At 37.0% G+C, this 19,153-nt stretch overlaps 1 protein-coding gene across 11 annotated transcripts in view; it reads right to left on the reverse strand.

Annotated features, from left to right (window-relative positions):
- Nucleotides 1-887: 887 nt before the first annotated feature.
- Nucleotides 888-19,153, reverse strand: part of MECOM (MDS1 and EVI1 complex locus) — a 547,090-nt gene continuing 528,824 nt past the window's right edge. For 10 of the 11 annotated variants that reach the window (XM_044251750.1, XM_044251742.1, XM_044251740.1 and 7 more), the window contains 7 exons: nucleotides 18,362-18,528; nucleotides 17,213-17,290; nucleotides 13,172-13,341; nucleotides 10,816-10,960; nucleotides 7,109-7,345; nucleotides 6,088-6,271; nucleotides 888-2,468 (listed from right to left, as the gene is read on the reverse strand). In XM_044251750.1, the coding sequence (XP_044107685.1) occupies nucleotides 2,334-2,468; nucleotides 6,088-6,271; nucleotides 7,109-7,345; nucleotides 10,816-10,960; nucleotides 13,172-13,341; nucleotides 17,213-17,290; nucleotides 18,362-18,528 (1,116 nt within the window). In that variant the 3' untranslated portion in view covers nucleotides 888-2,333. The remainder of the gene's footprint in view (nucleotides 2,469-6,087; nucleotides 6,272-7,108; nucleotides 7,346-10,815; nucleotides 10,961-13,171; nucleotides 13,342-17,212; nucleotides 17,291-18,361; nucleotides 18,529-19,153) is intronic. The other variant, XM_044251743.1, reaches the window with a different exon arrangement.

Genomic DNA, 19,153 nt, shown 5'->3' on the forward strand with positions numbered 1-19,153 from the left:
GCATGAAAATTAAAATTCCACTGCTTGATTAGTGAATATCAGAAAGCTTAAATCTTCAATAAAATTGCAATAGTTGAAGAAATTATAGTACATCAAACCTGATGGAACATGGGGCAACTGCTAAATTATCTATCTGAAGAATTTTTGTCACAGTAAATATTTTTTTTTTAAAGATTTTTTATTTATTTGTCAGAGAGGGAGAGAGAGCACAGGCAGACAGAATGGCAGGCAGAGGCAGAGGGAGAAGCAGGCTCCCTGCTGAGCAAGGAGCCCGATGTGGGACTCGATCCCAGGACGCTGGGATCATGACCTGAGCCGAAGGCAGCTGCTTAACCAACTGAGCCACCCAGGTGTCCCTGTCACAGTAAATAAAGAAAACACAACATCATGTCTATACTCTGATTATAACTATAAAAATGATATTTTGCACGTGGACAAAGACTTAGGAGGAATATAAAAAAGTTAAAGGGTTGGGTTTTTTTTTTTTTTTTTGGTCTTACAAATCAGTGAACAGTAAATGTAATTAAAAACAAAAATTGAAATCAGAGCAACTTTTAGGATGCACTATATAAAGTTGAGTAGAAAAACAGGAGGTTCCTCTCTGTACTAACTAGCATGGGTGCCCTGGACGTGGTGTAAGACCCAGGATCCTGTGGCATCGCACATGAGCCCTGACTTTGTGCCGTACAGAGAAAGTTCAGAAGAATGGGCCAGAGTCCCAATTTCCTGTGGGTCAAGGTCTATCCCTATGTCATCTCAAAACAATACACACATGTTTGACATTCCATGTATCTATCAGGGCATCAAGTTCCCAGACATCATATCTTTAAATCACTGGATCCCTAAAATTGCACAAGAAGGAAAAATATCACACAGTGGAAAAAATAACCAGTTTTGTAAGTCTTTATTTTTTTAGTTGCTCCTCCCATAGTAATGCACTGAAAGGCATAACAGTTTATATTGTACAAAGCATTTGAAGAAAGTACCTCAACTTGCCGATTATTTCAAAATGAGATTACAAACAAACAAACAAACAAAAGAAAAGGAAAACAAATCTGGTTCTTCAATAAAGGGCAAAATAACTGAATACAGTCTGTTATTTACTTCTCTCTTTTAACATAAGGTCTGGAACACTTCATTTTACAAATAGGGTTAACATGAACATAACATCGCACAAGCTTGCAGACGACCAGCATAAAATATGGGGTACAGTTTTTAATCAGAAGAATCATGCTTTCATGAAAGAAATTATAATCGTTTATACAATTGAATCGATTTCAGTATTACAAAAACTAAGTTGCATCTATTCATATTTAGCTCATTAAGAAGGAAAACAAAACAACAACAAAAAAGGAATGTTAAGAAAAGCCAAACACCATTTGGCACTCCCATACACAGGTCGAGTCACCTTGGTCCTTGCAATTCAGAAAGGGGCGTGCCTCAGACGTCAGAAAGTAGTGGCTGACTGGAACAGTGCTATTGAGATCAACGAAAAATAGTTTGCCAACAAATAAATACATGATACACACAACACACACAAAAATTAAACATTAAAAAAACAGTGACATGATTGTCTAAAATTAAGATGTTATTACAAGGATTTGGCAAACATTTTATTAGTGTAGTGGTACAGCGGGACTGGTGATGAACAGGTTACTTCACTGACTTAACCTCTTTGAGCGCTGGAACTTCCATAGTTTACAATATACACATACCCTTTTTCCCTAGTTTTACACAATGTACTTAAGAAGGCAAAAGTTAAGGGGGAACGAGGACTCCCTGTTATCAGTTTCTATAATAATCGAGTGTGCATTTCATCCAACTACTTCCATCTTCAAAGGGTTAAATTACATAAAACTTTAACAAAGAAAAAAAATCATATCTGTAATTAAAAGCAACTGTTCCCAATCATGTGGCAGGTGATCTTGTACAAAAGAGAATTCAGTTTCTACGGAGTGTTCATTCGTGTCAATGCCGCCATTCCCACAGCCCTCGCGCCCGCCCACAGCCCAGGGCAGGGTGGACCAGGACGCCTCCTGCCCGCAAGTTGCTCATTCTCACCGAATCACGTTAAGTTGCATTGACCTTCCAGAAGTCAGCAGCTGCCTTTGCTGTGCAAAACAAAATATCGAGAATAAATAGTTTCTTTTTTCTTTCTTTTCCTCTCTTTTTCTTTCTTTTTTTTTTAAGCATTCAGTTTAAGGTCACCAGACTATAAATGAGTGACCCTTCAGGTTTCTAAGGCATTCTGCTCAGCAGTCTTTTAAATAGTCCTAGATGAAAGAGCCATGCTACTGTTGGACTTGGTCCCACTCTGGTCGACCTTGGTAATGTCATACGTGGCTTATGGACTGGATGGCACTGGATTCCGCTGCAGCCCTTGCCATACTGTGCCACACATTGGAAGAACTGTGGGATGCAGAATGGAGTGACTCCTTGTCGGACAATGACAACATCATAGCATATGCCTGGGGTAAAAAGGAGAGACTCGGTAAGTGGCACTGAAAAACATCACTTTTAATTCGAAGAATATTCTTGGGGGAATGGGACTCAGAGTTAGGAGCACCCCTAATGGATGTATTTGGAAAAGCATGGGCTTCTTTTTGTCATCGTAACGATGTGGTGTTACTGCTGGTCTTCAGTGCCTGGGGACCACAAAAGTACATGTCCTACAGGACCAAAAAAAAAAAAAGAATTGTCCAACCGAAAATGTCAAGTGTCTCCACTGAGAAACACGAGTCCTCCCCCTACCCAGCATAAATACGTCATCCAGCCACTGTTTGTGCACCTGTTCAAGCCACCAAAAATATTATTGTGTGCTTACGATCGAAACTGCAATGATGAAGGGGACACAGACCTGCTTTGAAGGCACTGGGGTCTAGTAGAGGACACCTTCCCATCGACTCCTGCACTTCATAACTGAGAGGGTTAGCGCTGACGGTGACACAACTTGCCCTGAGTCACTCAGACAGACAGTGGAGAGGCAGAAGCACAAGTGATTTCTGCCCAACTTTTAATCCAGTGTCCTTTCTCTGGTTTCCCTCCATGTTTCAAATATTCAAAGTTGACTACCCAAAACCTTGCAAGCTCAGGTAGATCAAGTCAGCTTTACCGAAAAATAAAATACAACACAAGACCCAACAATGTTCTGACCAACTTGAATGCCAGTGTCTGCCAAGCAGACGGTACATGGCAGTGCTCTCTGAAGAAGTGCTCTTTCTTCCTTATTATCATGTCAATTCTAAGTAACTGTTCCAGAGAATCTCCCATTTGCTGCCAAGTAAAATAGTCAAATGAAATGTTTGGTCTTGACTTGTGAGTGAACTTTTCACTGTTGATTTGCTATTGTTGGTCTCATCCACTGCTAAACTTGCCTGTCAAAAATGCTGCTGCAGTGGGATCATTAAAGTCCTGCCAAAGACATTCCACTGTCTGTAAACAAAGACCAAATGCCTCTGTTGTTAAGCAGAATTTCATCTCTGAGAGTCATGCCGAGACATGTGGCCAATCTGTGGTTTTTTCCGTAATCATGGCATTCAGTTAGAAAATCTGCTCTTGTAGGCTGATTCTGATTTGCTGGGTCATTGCTCTCAATGTATACATTTGACTTTTATGTATGCAATTTACCTTCTGGACCTCTACAAAATCTCAACAGACATATAACAAAAAACTCTTAAGCATCTACTCCACACCAGGCACTGTGCTAGGTCCTAGGGAATCAATGACAAGTAATATTCAGTCCCTGTTCTTTGAAGAGTTTAAAATATGAGCAAGGTGAGCACTGAACTCATTGAACTTTTTATTAAGTACCCGCTTTTAGATATCAAGATAAAGAGTATTCTGTAATGGCTTTAACAAAGCCTATTCCAATATTTGGAAAAATGAAAGGAAACTTAGAGAAAACTTTGGGTTCCTGGCTTCTAAATGACCTCTCTTCAATTAGCTGTGTGATCTTGGGGAAGTTCCTTTACCTTCCAAGGTCACTTTTCTCCTACCAAATGGGGATCATAATAACAAAAACTTGTCTCAAAGGGCTGTGAAGGAATTATAAGCATTAACTAACATAGAGTGCTGGATATAAAGACTACCTATTGTCATGAAATTAATTTTTAGGATGGGAATTTTCAAAGAGGTGACTATGCAGAATGCAGCCACTCTTGTATTGTTCAGCTATCTTGGATTCAATCACTATAAAAATCAGAGTCAATATATCAATGTTTTGAGTAAGTCATCTATCTCTATTCAGATTCTAGAAAATGGAAAATATAGAATACTTGCCTTTTGGTAATCAAATAAAATATACATTTTCATGTACAAAGATCCACTCCTTGAACATCACTGACAGTGAATAACAATTGAATGAATGAATAAAAAGTCTCATAAAATAAATTTTGTTTGCAAAAAGGCCTGACCATATTTAAACTGATATATACGGCGTGATCAAGTAACATGAAAAATACAAGAAATACACCAGCATTTTTTGTGATGGTAATTGTTAGTCCAGCTAGGCAGGGACTTTATGTCACAATGCTGGTACTGAAATAGATCACATATATAATCTCTGGGTTCTTGACATTTCTGCTTTCAATCACTCTGAACAGCTTTAGGAATTTTTAGGTACTGTGTCTTATAAGCATTTTGGTGGAATAATTAAAAGAAATGAAATGAGAATGCAAGGGAATGCAAGGCAAGGCAAGGCAAGGCAAGGCAAAGAAAGGAAAGAAAGCCTGCATCCCCTGATATGTCTCCGATCAATTAGGAAGGAATAATGGGATACCAAGGGTTTAAAAAAAACTCACTACCTCTGATGGTTATGTCCAAGTAAAAATGAGATGTCTACTCTGGCTAATTTATTGTTAATGTGAGGAACTGGAAAATTAATATTTATCCCCACTGAATCATACACCAGGGAGAGACCTTAGATATGGCCTCTAGTCACCCCACTTTACAACGAAGAAGTGGCACCCACAGTCTTGATGTGATGTTCTTAAGTTCACGCAGCTAGAAGCTCTGAGGGTAAGGAGCTGCCTCTACTTCAATGCAAAATGAACATTCTTTTGCCTATTATTACCTCACATGATACCTTCAATTTTTACTGAATTGACTGAGAGTTAAGAATTTACATTATCCCACTAGCACGATGTTTTTCCCACCTTAGTTGAGATACGATCACATTTGCTGCTAAGAGCAAGTGGCTAAGGCCAAAATATCTCAGCCAAATGGGAAAGCATTTCTAAATGTACGAGCCAATGCAGTCACATGGTTTGATATGTCAGGCCACCTCCAAAGTGGGCTCACTTTCAATTAGACCAAAGTGACCAACAAATATGGTAATAACAAGAAGCTTCTTTTCTTCTTCTTCTTTGTGATTAACCCAAATGAATTGAACAATGTGATTGAGTAGGGATGTCAGCAGAAAGTACGGACTTCCTTTATTTTGTGATAAAGAACTGAGGCTCTTTTAATTGGTATTTATGGATCCTTAAATGGATTTATTTTTGTTTCCACAGTGCTGATAGAATGCCGTAGAGCCCAATAAATGTACTATTCATTCATTCATTCATTCAATTAAAAATAAACTGGTTTTCTTTCCAGCTCTCCAGTAAGATGCTACAGACTTTGGGCAACTCATTTCATCTCTGATCCTCAGTTTAATAGTTTTATATCCTAGATGCTATAAATTAGATGACTTGTTAATTTACTACATATAATAAGGGACCAAAGTCTGGAAATACACTTAGGTTGACAAGAATTATAGATGCAAACTAATTAAAAAATCCCTCCGAAGTCATACAGAAATAGGTGCAAACATTATGGACTACCTCTACAGAAGTGAGAGAATTGCAAAGTCAGGGAAAAGCTGCTGGAGGACAAGGTTTGTCATGGAAGCATCTGTGTGGAGGGCAGCCATGTTCATGGCTGTGCTGGTGAACCATCTTGGATTCGGTCATAGGGTCAAGGTAGGAAAGTTTTGAGTCAAGCAACTGAACTTGTTCAGACTCTAGAGCACTGCCCAGAGAGACTATCTGTCTTTTGGTGCCCAAGGCACCATGTCGCCATGACACTGTGCTGCAGGAGAACATGTACCTGTGATTTGGACTTTCTGTGTAACGGCTGTTTAAGTTCCTCCGGCACATGGGAAGCACTAAAAGAAGACAGCTCAGCTTCAGTATATTGATTATCTTCCAGTTTCCTCATTTTGAGGCTATCTGTGAAGTGCCTTATATGATCTAGAGCAGAAAGTCCAGTTTTATATTCTTCCTCTTTATACCTAAAATGAACCAATGGGAAAGCACAGAGGGTTTTTTCTTTCTTTCTCAGTTTGTTATCCAACCAAATCACTTTTCATGTGAATCCATACAGCTGTCAAACTTTGTATTATATTTGCAGTATCAAGAAGCATGCATCCATTACTGGGTTCTTTAAAGTGTCTACACATACTGTATCTTAAAAACATGTTTGTTTTAAGATTCTTCATAACCAAAGCAAATGTAGATAAGAGGTAAAGTCAATGGTGTGGAATCAGCAATGCAGTGGAGACACAATTTATAGTTTATAATGTCCATTTAAAATAAAGCCATCCATGATAAGACTTAGTGAGCACCCACTCTCCATATGCAAATAGAATATTCTTATAAATTTAACTACTTGGTTCATTTTTTTCCCATTTAAAAACCTACCTGTACAGTTTACATATCAAATTAAGTGATACTGATCTCCCTAATATTGGATTAATAACACACAAGATTTTTGAATGAATTAGATAATATTGCCATCTCTATTTTTCTTTGAGTTTTACAGTACAGTCTACGTAAATGATTGGGTACTCATCTAATTTTCATTTATTCTTCTCATCTCGGGTTCATCAGGTTTCCACAGACACTGATGCATTTCTAATCTTGTGGATTATGATGGCTACCTTGTTTTCACCCATTCAAAATGAATCCACCAAATACAGTTTTCTAATTCAAATGTATTTTTTATGATTTAATGCTCATCAACTGCCATGGCCTGAAATATTGCCCTAATGGAAAAACAGAGCAGACAGACTTGCAAGCATATGTGTATCTACGCCTACTTATTTACTAATGTCACCCCAGGTACTCACCTCACTGGGGACGTTTTGCAACTCATCTCCAGGGTGCTGGCATCTTCATAGTCATCCTCAGGGTTTCCTTCATGTAAATTGCTTGTCCCTGGTTCTTTCCCCGTTTTTCCAGTAATATCGTTGTCATCATCCTCCTCATCTAACAACACCTCATCTTCTACTTCTTCATCATCCAGTAAATCTGAATTTTGGCTGGTCACCAAAGCTTTCTCATCCTTAAAATGACTGCCGTTCATTCTTTCAAAAGCATAAAAAAAGAAACAGGTCCCATTATTGGTTTCATTTGTAAACGTGCGGCTGGCTCTCTTCTCATGTCTTCCCAAAAATAGTTCAGGATTTTCAGCACTTGTACAGGCAATTTTTATTGTTTATGCTTTATGGCAACCATGGGAAAGTAATGTTACTTCACAAATGAGAGAATGAAGAAAACAATAATTGGGTGATTATTCAGAGGATAAATGGGGCTTCTGGCAGAGCTAGAAAAACTGTCTCAGGTTCCTATTCCTTATCCGACCTTTGCCTGATAAATGATACTGTTATATATGATATAAAAAGCCTACATATGCCTTCTCTACATAATGTTACCTAATTACCATATAAGTGCCCACCATTTAAAATAATAGTTTTCTGGAAAATTCATATCCCTGAACAACACTGACAAAAACTTCAACACACATGCCTAGAGTGAATCTAGGAGTTCAAAGGAAATGTTAAGAGAGCTGTCAGGGACCACGCGGTATTTGATATCTCTAGGTGACATTTGTGGTGTATGCCACTTAGGCATCCTGCTCAAGCTTGGAAATGATGAAGAGCTCACTTATTTTTACTGTTTTCAAACTATCCTCAATGGTCTGAGTGTAACAAAGTTCCCTGTTTCTCAAAAGAACATCAGGGTGGGCAATTATCTAAAAATGCAACTGTGCGAATATCTTTTGAATCTTACTTAGCATGCATGTCTCATGTGATACAAAAGAAGAATATTTTATTCTAAAAGTCCTTTGCAATTTTTTAGTTTGTGGTTGTAAGGATTATAGTATGTGATTCAAATGTGAAATTACAAAAAAGGGTTTAATTACAAAGAAGTCCCAATTTGATACATTTGAGAGCAGCTATAAAAGCAGGACAAATTCCTCAGGCTTTAAAATAAACAGAAAGAACATATAAATTGAAGGGCGCCTGGGTGGCTCAGTCAGTTTAGCATGCCTGGCCCTTGGTTTCAGCTCAGGACATGATCTCAGAGTTGTGAGCTCGAGCACCACGTCAGGCTCCACACTCAGCTCAGAGTCTGCTTGTCTTTCTCCTTCCCCCAGCTTGTGCTCTATCTAAAATAAATAAGTAAAATCTTAAAAAAATATAAAGATGTATAACTGAATTTAAGTTTCGTTGTAATATTTAAAAGTCAAAATTAACTTAGTTCCAGATTAATTACAAATGCTTTGAACTACAGAGTATGTCCTCCTAATCTCTTCTTTTTGAATACATGTGACCAGGGAAATTAAGGCACTTCCCCCAAGTTCAGAAAGCTTGTTGAAATTTAAGTTATTGCTACAGAAATGTGAGCTATTCACATTTAACAGAGCTATTTTTCAGATTATAGGAGATCAGGTATCAGCAATTAATCCATCACTTTCCCATATTAAAAAAAAAAAGATAATTAAATACTTAGATTTTCTGGGATAAATAAATAAATAAAACAAAACAACGTTGGGTGTGACAGATGCACATAGTAAAAATCTTAAAAACAGTTGTATTATCACTATTAATGTTTTTATACAGCCAATCTCTTAACCACTTTTATCAAAGAATGATGAAAACACGTTTTGCACAGACATAAATTATTAGTTTCCAGATACACTGCCAACTTGCTAGCTTGAATGGATTGAAACTGTTATTTTTTTAAAAATGAAAGAAAAAGTAAAAGAACAAAAGAATGCATGGATGAAAACCAAAAGTAACAAAGCCAACATGATTAAGAAAACCTATTTGTTAATTATGCTTTCAAATGTGGCAATTTATGGGGGATAAATTATTCATCAAAAGTAGCCCCGATAGGAGTTGGAGGGGAGTTAAATGACTCAATCTTCTTACTTCTGTGCTGTTTAGACATGTTGAAGCCAGATGTCGCAGCTATACGTGGACTCACAAATCTCCAAGAAAGGGCTAGAAAATCTGAAAAGGCATCTCAGAACCCAAATGGTGGCTTTTGTTCAACATTTCTTTTGTGTCATGTAAATGTCGTTATCAAAATGTAGGGCACTACTTACACACTACTTTGTATTTCTGAACATAAGCTCATCTCCCTCCCTCCATCCTCTGCCTTTCACACACACACACACACACACACACACACACTCGGGCAAGCAGAGGAAAAGATACGTCCAACTGCACAAAGTCATAGCTCTTATCAGACTTCTTAGAATTTGGGAAGGGTCATGTAAAAGCAGATCTTCTCTCTTTTTTCCCCTAAATAAGTTGAAGAACAGAGGTTCTTCTATTATATAATTTTATCTGGGGAATTCTACATATAATTTTATCTGGGGAAATAATGTTTATGTGAAGTTTGGCTTAATGTAAAAACTACCTTAAACAATTATTTGACTTTTAATAATATCAAAAAAAAAAAAAGGACACTAACAATAATACTTGTGTGATGAAAAGTAATGGAGCGTTCATGAACTATTTCATTTGATATTAAAATTGACTACAGCAGCATCCTAACTGAATAGGCTCTTGGATAGTTATGTTTAAAAAAAATCTAGTTCTCAATATCAGATATTTAATTATAACTTAGAGATAAGAAGGATTAAATCTGGTAGTTTTGGTAAAATAATGTTTCATTAACATCATATAAAATATAAATACTAGTTAAGTATTTATTATTATCAGCAGCATTAAAAGTTTTTCTTTAGGAATTAAGCCATATATGCTTGAGGTTGATAATGATAAGAGGTAAGCAAGGCACCAGGTCAGTAAAAACAGAGATGATCACACCCACTGAAACAAACATGCCAGAATTAAATGCATATCCCCCTGAGAGAGCCCATAGGTAGTGACAGAATCATACCAAGAAGTCTCAACTGCTTTTTAGGTAAAAGATATTTAAATGATATTCAATAGGTATGTTATATACAGATATGTATATATATACACACACAAATTATATATATATGTGTGTATATACACATATATATATATATACACATACACACACACACGTACATCTAGTTATATTATCTATAATATACACATGATATATAATAGTAGCCACAGTTGAATCAACTGAATCCCTGTGGTGGCTTTCCTTTTTGCTTGGTAAGTTTGGATAAAATAGTCTAATTAGTTATCAAGAACAGCAGAACAGAATGGTGGTAAAATCATAGGCTCTGAAACCAGATGGCCCAGGTTGAATCCCATTTATTAATTACTTATGTGCCCTCTGGCAAGTTATTTAACCTGTGATGTCTCCATTCCTTCACTGATAAAATTACATAGTAATAGTAGCTGCCTCATAGGGCTATTATGATAATTAAATTAATTCATACACACAAAGAGCTTTGAAGAGCATTTAGTATTTAATCTGTACTAAAGAAATGCCAGCCACCGCTGGTAGAAGTTACAGTGTGTCACAAAAGTGAGCACAGCAAATCTATTTGGAACATACTTATTTCAGAAATCAGAGCGTTTAAAAAGGAAAAACTCAGCTTTACCTCTCTTCTGTGTTCCTGGGAGATTGGCCGCTGTGGTTGCTATTCCCAATGAAATTGCGGATTTCTGTGAAGTAAGCATCTTCTTTGTCATCGAGAATGGCACCTGTACTTTCCAGCTCAGAATGAGGCGACGATGTTGCCGTACCTGGGGGTAGAGAGTCTTTTGAGGAAAAGACTACTGTTGATATGAACAACTTATTTTGAACCTCATTCCTTCTTCATTTGATCAGTGTTTCCTAAAACAGGCTCTTTGGAATATTAATAATGGTAACTTCAGGAGGCCAACGTCTTCCCAAATTACCACACGCCTGCTGATGAAAGTACCTTGGGGAATATTCTGAGCCACTAAAGTCATGTGGTACAGTCTCCCAGAGATGTTTCTCCTAAAGCTTCCTTCCATTCCCACTGTGACAAGAGGAGATTTTCGCTCATAAAATGAGGAAATGGGGTGAAGCAAATTATAAAGAAGCCCCAAATAGATTCCTCCAGAAGAAACCATATACTCAGTCCTGGTTGCAGTCAATAAATATGTATTTATTGCTCCTGTGCTAAAGCACATTACCAAATAAAGACTGAAAATGTGCCAAAAATTCTGTATTCTGATTTGGTGGGTGAGGCAGTGAGTAGACTTAGCACACCAGCCCAGAAACTGAAGTGGGACAGCATTAAAAGGACAATATGGGATCTGCTGATTCTAAGATGATTTTCAGCTTCCTTAACTATAAAACTAGAATCAGAATACCTTCTCACAGGATGTTTGTGAGGTTTTTATAAATTTACACAACTATAAATACCTTATATGTGGTCAAATTTACACCAACCCTTACTTCATGCTGCTTACCTTTCCCACAAGATATCTACAATCTAACAGTTCATCCTAATAGTCCAGATGACCAAGATAAGAGGGGAGAACATCTCTCAGCTGAATAAAGTTATCTCGGGTAACAAGTATTGAACTTTAGACATGTTACATTTTTAACTCATTTAATTATTTTCCAAAATGCTTTTGATTATGGGCACCTGAGTGGCTCAGTTGGTTAAGGAGCCAGTTCTCTACTTCAGCTCAGGGCATGATCTTGGGGTCCTGGCATCAAGCCCCACATCGGGCTCTTTTCTCAGTGGGGAGTCTGCTTGAGCTTCTCTCTCTCCCTCTGCCCCTCCCTCTGCCTTTCTGGAATAAATAAATCTTTAAAAGAACAAAACAAAAACAGTATACTTTTGATTAGAAAAATTATGGGAAAATGCCGTAAGGGTGCACGTGGTTGGAACATGTGGCCAGTTTAGACTTTGACTGCTTTATACTTCTGTCTCTAAAATCTGGTATCTTGAGACCACACTCATTTGACTTTTGGCCTAGAGGAAAATAAACAGTAATACAGTTCTATGTAGTAGCCCTCCAAGATCGTAACCAATGTGCCTGTGTACAAGGGGAGAAGGATTAATAATAAAATAATTTCCTTAAGTAAAAATAGCTATTTTGTACAACTTCAACATTTTCCTGTTTTTAAAATCTCTTTTCCTGAACCCATTGCTTGATCCTTCCCTTGCCCCCAAGGCATTTTCTTGATTCTCTTGCAACAAATTATAGCCACATGGTGTGGCTCCAAACACATATACCAGTTGGCAAATACCAATTAATGATTCATTATCTAACTCTTAGAAGCCAAAGGCAAGAAAAACTACTATCTCTTCTGCTAACTATGTGCTGGCAAGTCTGACTTAAGGGAAGGCTAGGGCTTTTTGGCCACTTTTAACTCAATTCTATATCAGAATTTATGACCCAAACCACACACCTCTGTCGTTTGCTATGGGTTGCTCTGATCATGTCAACAATATTCCATCAAGAATCTCTGAAAAGTTACCCTGGGGATATTCTCTGAACTGTAGGACCTCTGCAAACACAGCCATGGTTTCTAAGTTAATATTCAGAGCACAATATTCTGGGGCTGCCACTGTGGAAACATTGCCATGCCCGGAGTCCCCATTTTGCACCAATATGCAGAAAGATTTCTCCCTGCAATTTAGGAAATCCTGATTCATAACTCTCCTATGAGATTGGGTCATGGTTCTCTTTGTTTGAGATTACCCATAATTGAGATGAATCCAGGAGAATAAGAAAACAATCCAAATAAGGTCCTGAGTTGTATATTATTCACCTATCACGGCACTCTCTAATTTAAGGGAAACACGCTGCAAATTTTAGGATCTGTTTCTGGTGTCAAAGTGAAAGGAGAGAAGAAAGATCATAATTATCTCTTTTTTAAAAAGTATAGTTGTCATACAATATTATTCATGATTATCTTTTAAAATAAGAAAACTGAGCCATCTTCTCCTCCTAACACAACGGATTACCTACCAGACATGTTCCCATTCTCATGTTTCTTTAGGTGTCTGTCCAAGTTGGTTTGTTGACCGAAACACCTATCACATAAGTGACACTTGAAGGGCTTCTCCTTATTGTGGATGTTACGAACGTGTCTCTGCAAGTTGGAAGAGATGCTAAAGGATCTGTCACAGTATTTGCATCTGAAAAATAAGCACAAAGAAAATATTTGCAAGCAAATCAAAAGATATTTCTCAAGACACGTAAGCCAGATATCCAAAATTATCACCCATAAAACATTTTAGAGAAAATGAAAAAGAAGAACACTATTTCCACAGCCAAGATTTCAATTCCAATAGACTTTGATTCCATTAAAGATTTTCATGACTTCATGAAAAACCATAATAAAGTATCGACAATTTGATTGGTTCCAAATTTATTAGGGTCATCAGTTTTCATGTTTCCAATAACCTCACAGAATTAAGGACATTAAGAAATAGTAGTGTGGTTTTACCTTCTACTTAGGACAATACCAATAAATCCTTTGTAAACAAACATGAAACAAATTCACGTATTCTTCAAATTAAGTAAAAGATCACTCTTAAATTCGAAATTGCAGAGTCAGATTAAACAGTTTCTTGGTAGATTCACTTTCTCAATTGATAAACCTAAAGGAACTTCCATTATCTTCTCAAAAAGAGCAGTAAAGAATCCAAACCTTTAAAAACTGAGGCAACGTGAATAGTTTACCTCCACACCAGACAATAAAATTTTCATAATCTGTAGTGATTACAAGCCCCCAGAGCCTTTACTCTAATAAACTTTAAACTATATCTTTTAAAAGACTTATTTATTTATTGGGGATAAATATTTACTTATTTATTTATTTATTAATGGGGAGAGGCAGAGAAAGAAGGAGAGAAGCAGACTCCTCACTGATCAGGGAGTGGGCTGCAGGGCTCAATCCCAGGACATTGGGATCATGACCTGAATGGAAACCAAGGATCAGACACTTAACCCACTGAGCCACCCAGGCACCCCCACATTTGAACTGTTAAAAAAGAAAGTAAAAGTGGAACTAAATTCTACTTTTGGAATAAAATAAAGTCTTCATTATCTCTGCTTTTCTTATTCCCCCCAACTTTCCAGGAAAACACTCATTATTGGTTGGCTAATTATTTCTGCCTTCCATGTGATGAAAAAAAAATCGTAAGTTATTTTGAAGTTCTCCTTTAAACATAAATAAAAACGTATCCTCCTCACCCCATACACCCCCCAGTTCTTACGGATAAAGAAGAAAAGTGACAATCTATGGGGTAGTCTCCTATAGCATTTTAAAGTAAAGACTGCATTATTTGTTTGTGTGGCTTTTTTGTATGTGCGTTCTTAGAAAAAAAAAAAAAAAAAGAAGAAAAGAAAGAGCTTTCTCTAGATGACTTTTAAGTGAAAATTTTTAACCTAGCAGCCAATCTTGAACTTCTTCTTCCATATGTGAAGGGTCCTTCTCCCACTTCTGAACATAGACTCAGTGGTTCGAGTGCTCTACATCAGAAATCACTCCATTCCACTCGAAGTGTTTGGGTTTCTACGGCTGTCTTTACGTGATGCCAGAAGTCTAGTTAGTTCAGTGGGGAAAATAAATCTGTTAAACTAGTTACTTTGGCATAGTATCAATAAACCAACTCAAGGACTGATTTCATTTTCCCCCTTAAAAAACTGTCCTGGCATGATGAGGCTCCTCAACTTTCCTCACTTACAATATTAATTTAAAAATGCGTGAGACCCCACATTCATAGTAGTTGTGTTATTTTAGCCTCTGCTTTCGAAAAAAATATATATATGAGTCATGGCCTCCTCTGCAATAACTCTGTGGACTCCCAAGGCCCACTACAATGAGAATAATGATACAGTTAGCACAATTGTGCTGTACTGAGCAGAACAACCTCAAAAACGCTACTAGAGAAAACTTATACTCCCATCAAACATTTTTCACTCAAAACATTTTCTATGAACATCATGAATTAGAGAGATTTTGCCTTTGACACACTTCCAGCTTTCTGCTCGTATGCAAAGGAGCTCTTCCAAATCTAATAGACATCATCTACACTAATATAGATAAAATCAGCCAATAAGAACATTCTACACAATAGTCATCTGTTATTTTTGTATCTTTCCTCTGCTAATGTCTTGGCCAAAAGTTTTGAGTGCTACTGAATAAAAAAAAAAAAATCATTGCTTTCTGCTCCAATAAATTAGGGTAGTTAGGAGTCTAAGTTTCTAAAAATTCTTAAAATGAATACATATATCATGACCAATACACTCATTAAGAATTTGGATGTAAACACAAGGGTCATGGGAGCCTTTGAGATTATGGTGTGAGATAAAAACTCTGACATGGGAGCGTCACGTCTGGGTTTTAATTCTGGATCTTTTAATACCAGGCTTTACAGAAGGCAATTAACATCTGTGCATCTGAATTTCTTCACTTGTAAAACAGAGGAGCTAGACAAAAAATTGTTTAAGATCTCTAGCTATGCCAAAATTCTGGCCTGTGTTTTTAAAAATAAACATACCATTTATGGAATAGACTAAAACCACTGAATTCAAGTACAGAGCAAAATGAGCACAATATAGTCAAGACCAGATCCTTGGTCATAATAAAATGTAAGTGCTGAAATCATTCCTTCACTGAAGCAGAATTCCTGTGATCTGAAATTTTTCTCAAAAAGGGAAATCACCTAACAACTTCCATTTTTATATCTCTCTGAGATTTATTCTATAAAGTCCATTCTATTAAAGTAGAAGTATCATTTCTGACTAGTAATTTAGAAAACATGTAGGAAAGAAAGAATTTAAGAAAACATTTTATTATTTGCTGAGCTTAAGTCCCTCCAGTTTTCTCCTAAAATGTCAATTCTTTTCAAATGAGCATTCATTGATCTGCCCACTTTCTTTTTTTCTTATATGTAAGAAAGTCTTTGAAACCTGAAAAATAATTGATTTTAATGGAAAGAGAGAGAACTCAGACAAAAATAATCTTAAGTATATGCACTGCATCAGAATTTCAAGGCAGAATGAAATCACAATGTGACTTAAGGTAAATCACATTTATTCTTTAAAAAATATTTACGACCACCTAGTACTATATGCAAAGCATTGCACATAAAACAATGTAGATTGTATTTTAAAACTGAAAAGGATCTGGATAATTTTCATTCTTTAGTAAACAATAATATTAAAGTTAGACACATGTCCCATGTGTCACGTGGCTGATTTTGACATTTAACTGAATAAGCCAAGAGATAGTTTAGAAGTTGTTGGTAGAATTTCCCCTCTTCCTATATCATAGTCTATTTCATCTTTTCTGCTCCTACTTCCTTACCGTCTCCCACTTCTCCAGGTTTAAGGTCTATTCCTTAAACCTCCTAATGGGACCTGGAGACACATATGTAGCTACACCAGGGAAATAAAGTTACACACCGCTTGTCAACTCCTCACAGAGATTAAAGACTTGAGAAAGAGAGGCTGCAATGTTCTGATTACTGTCAATTAATACTGCACCAATTATTGAGGAGAGAGAGCATTAAATAGTTTTTTAAATGGGGGTACCTGGTGGCTCAGTTGAGCGTCTGACTCTTAATTTTAGCTCAGGTCATGATCTCAGGGTGGTGAGAACAAGCCCTGTGTCAGGTTCTGTGCTAGGCATGGAACCTGTTTAATTAGATTTTCTCTCTCCCCCTCTGCCTCTCCCCACCCCATTCTCTCTCTCACTAAAACAATGATAATGGTCTTTAAAAAGCTAACATTTCTTAAATGCTTATTCTATGCTAGATCTAGATCTAGACCCTAGGTCTAGATCCTGCTAGACCTTTTCAACTGAGATGTCCAAAGCCTTGATTTAAAAAATTAGAACTCTTCTACCTTTTCTCCTATCTACTAGTCAGTTCTTCTTTGACTCAAAATTGCAAGGACATACAAACATGCACTAAATAGCCTCCTTTAAAATTATGGCAATACATCCACTCTAATTACTATAGCGTTTACCAAGTTATTTAGTAAAAATCATTGTCAAACCTGTAAGGCTGCTCTCCTGTGTGGGTTCTCAAGTGCCGTGTTAAGTTCGCAGACCTTGGAAAAATCTTGCCACAGTATCTGTTATGAAAGATGTTTATAAGAGAAAGTCAGCACAATTGACTTTATTTCACTCAAGCTGCGTAGAAGCCAGATGTTGATTCCTGATTTAATTAATCTTGCATGGAACTCACATGTCTTTGGTATTTAAAATTTGCAACAAAGCCATTCTACAGATATAAATAACTCCACTAATAAAGGCTGCATTATGAGATCTGGTTGAATTTGCTCATGCATAAGCAAGCACTTTATGAAAATAGACTTTAGTTTTGATGACCCCCATACGCCTCTTTTATTAACTCTGTATCTTTACAGTCACAAAACTGAACCAGACAAGGGGATAAAAAAATGACAAGAGTCTGTGATTCTGGGCTGATGTAAACAGATTTCAAATGTTTCAACTCATTTTACATGTTAGCCGCAGTGACAACTCGGTACATTGAGTGGTATCAGATCAGACAAGATTCGAAGACCCCATCCATCAAGGTATGTTCCTATAAAAGCTTTTCTGGAAAGAAAGTGACACATTTTCCAAAGAGCAGATAAATTGATATGCCTGAGTCAGATGCCACAAATTTCCGAAGACAATTCAGAAATTATAAGCACAATTTATTGAAAAGAAGAAAAAAAGGAAAAAACCAAGCTTTACTGTATTACTGATGGGTAACAAGAAACTTATTAACTAGCTTTCTTCACTTATCGACCCTATTCGTCCTTTGTTAATGGCCTTATTCTTCAATGCCATGACAATTAATAAATGTATGCTCGAAGACAGTAGTATTATACCTTTGGATGAAAATAATTAACTGTGAAAGAAAATTCATAAATATCAAAGTGAAACAAGTATTTGGACTCTTTCCAACCTCATTTATCACAACCAAATGGCCTGTGTTAAAATTCTCATTTAATAATAATTTTTTAAAACCACTATTTTTATATCTCCCTAAATAAAGAGTACTTTGAAGTGCTGGAGATTTATCATGGTCACGATTAATCATCCAATCAAGAATAATTTCCAAAACAAACAGCAGGGCCTTTTGCAATCAGAGGGGAGACCTGGGGAAAGTGGGCTGTCACGGGCCCTGCGGTCACCTGCAGGTGTAGCGTTCTTTCCCTTTCCGAAGGAGGTTCTCCGGCAGGGCATTGGGAGGCGCTCTGAAGTTGAACATGGAGGGAACTGATTGCAGAAGTTCACTGGCCTCCGGTTTCAGGGCACTGAAGCTCTCCAGCTTCTCCGCCATGTTCTCAATAGCTGACATCTGAAAGGCAAGAGCACAAGACCGTGAAGGACAAGTCCGATGTCTGTTCTTCCATAATCATCGCTAGCACACCAAGAAATCGTTAAGAAAGGGGAAGAATCACATCAGCTGACCATGGTGGACGGGAGGAAAAAGGCTGCAGTGTCCCCAAAATAGACAGACAATGAGAGGACTTGTTGACTTAAGAAATAACAAAGGTAGAGAACCATGCTTATAGAATGCTGGTTGAACTTCTTCAAAAGATCTTGGTTAGGCCATTTTGTCATAAGTTGATATAGACCTGAGCAATGAAATACATGAGCGATAATAAAGCTTTTTTTATTCAATTAAGAGACAACATTACCATTACATTATACTATACACTACACATTAGTGAACTGGACATTCACGGAGAGGTCCCGCATGCCTTGCCTTGGTAATAAAAACCATAGGAAGCATGGCACTCCACATAAAGAATTCATAGCACCAAACACATCAAAGTTTCAGCTGTGTTCCAAAGTTACAGCTTAAGTCAAATGTGTGTAGTGTAGAAAGAAAAAAATTAAGGCGGAAGAGGTGTTTTGTCCAAGACTAGGTTAACTTAATATCTGGATATACTACGATTTTAAGAGGGATCATATACAAG

Source organism: Neovison vison, chromosome 6 (genome assembly GCF_020171115.1).
Source record: "Neovison vison isolate M4711 chromosome 6, ASM_NN_V1, whole genome shotgun sequence".
In the NCBI taxonomy this organism is placed as follows: Eukaryota; Metazoa; Chordata; class Mammalia; order Carnivora; family Mustelidae; genus Neogale; species Neogale vison.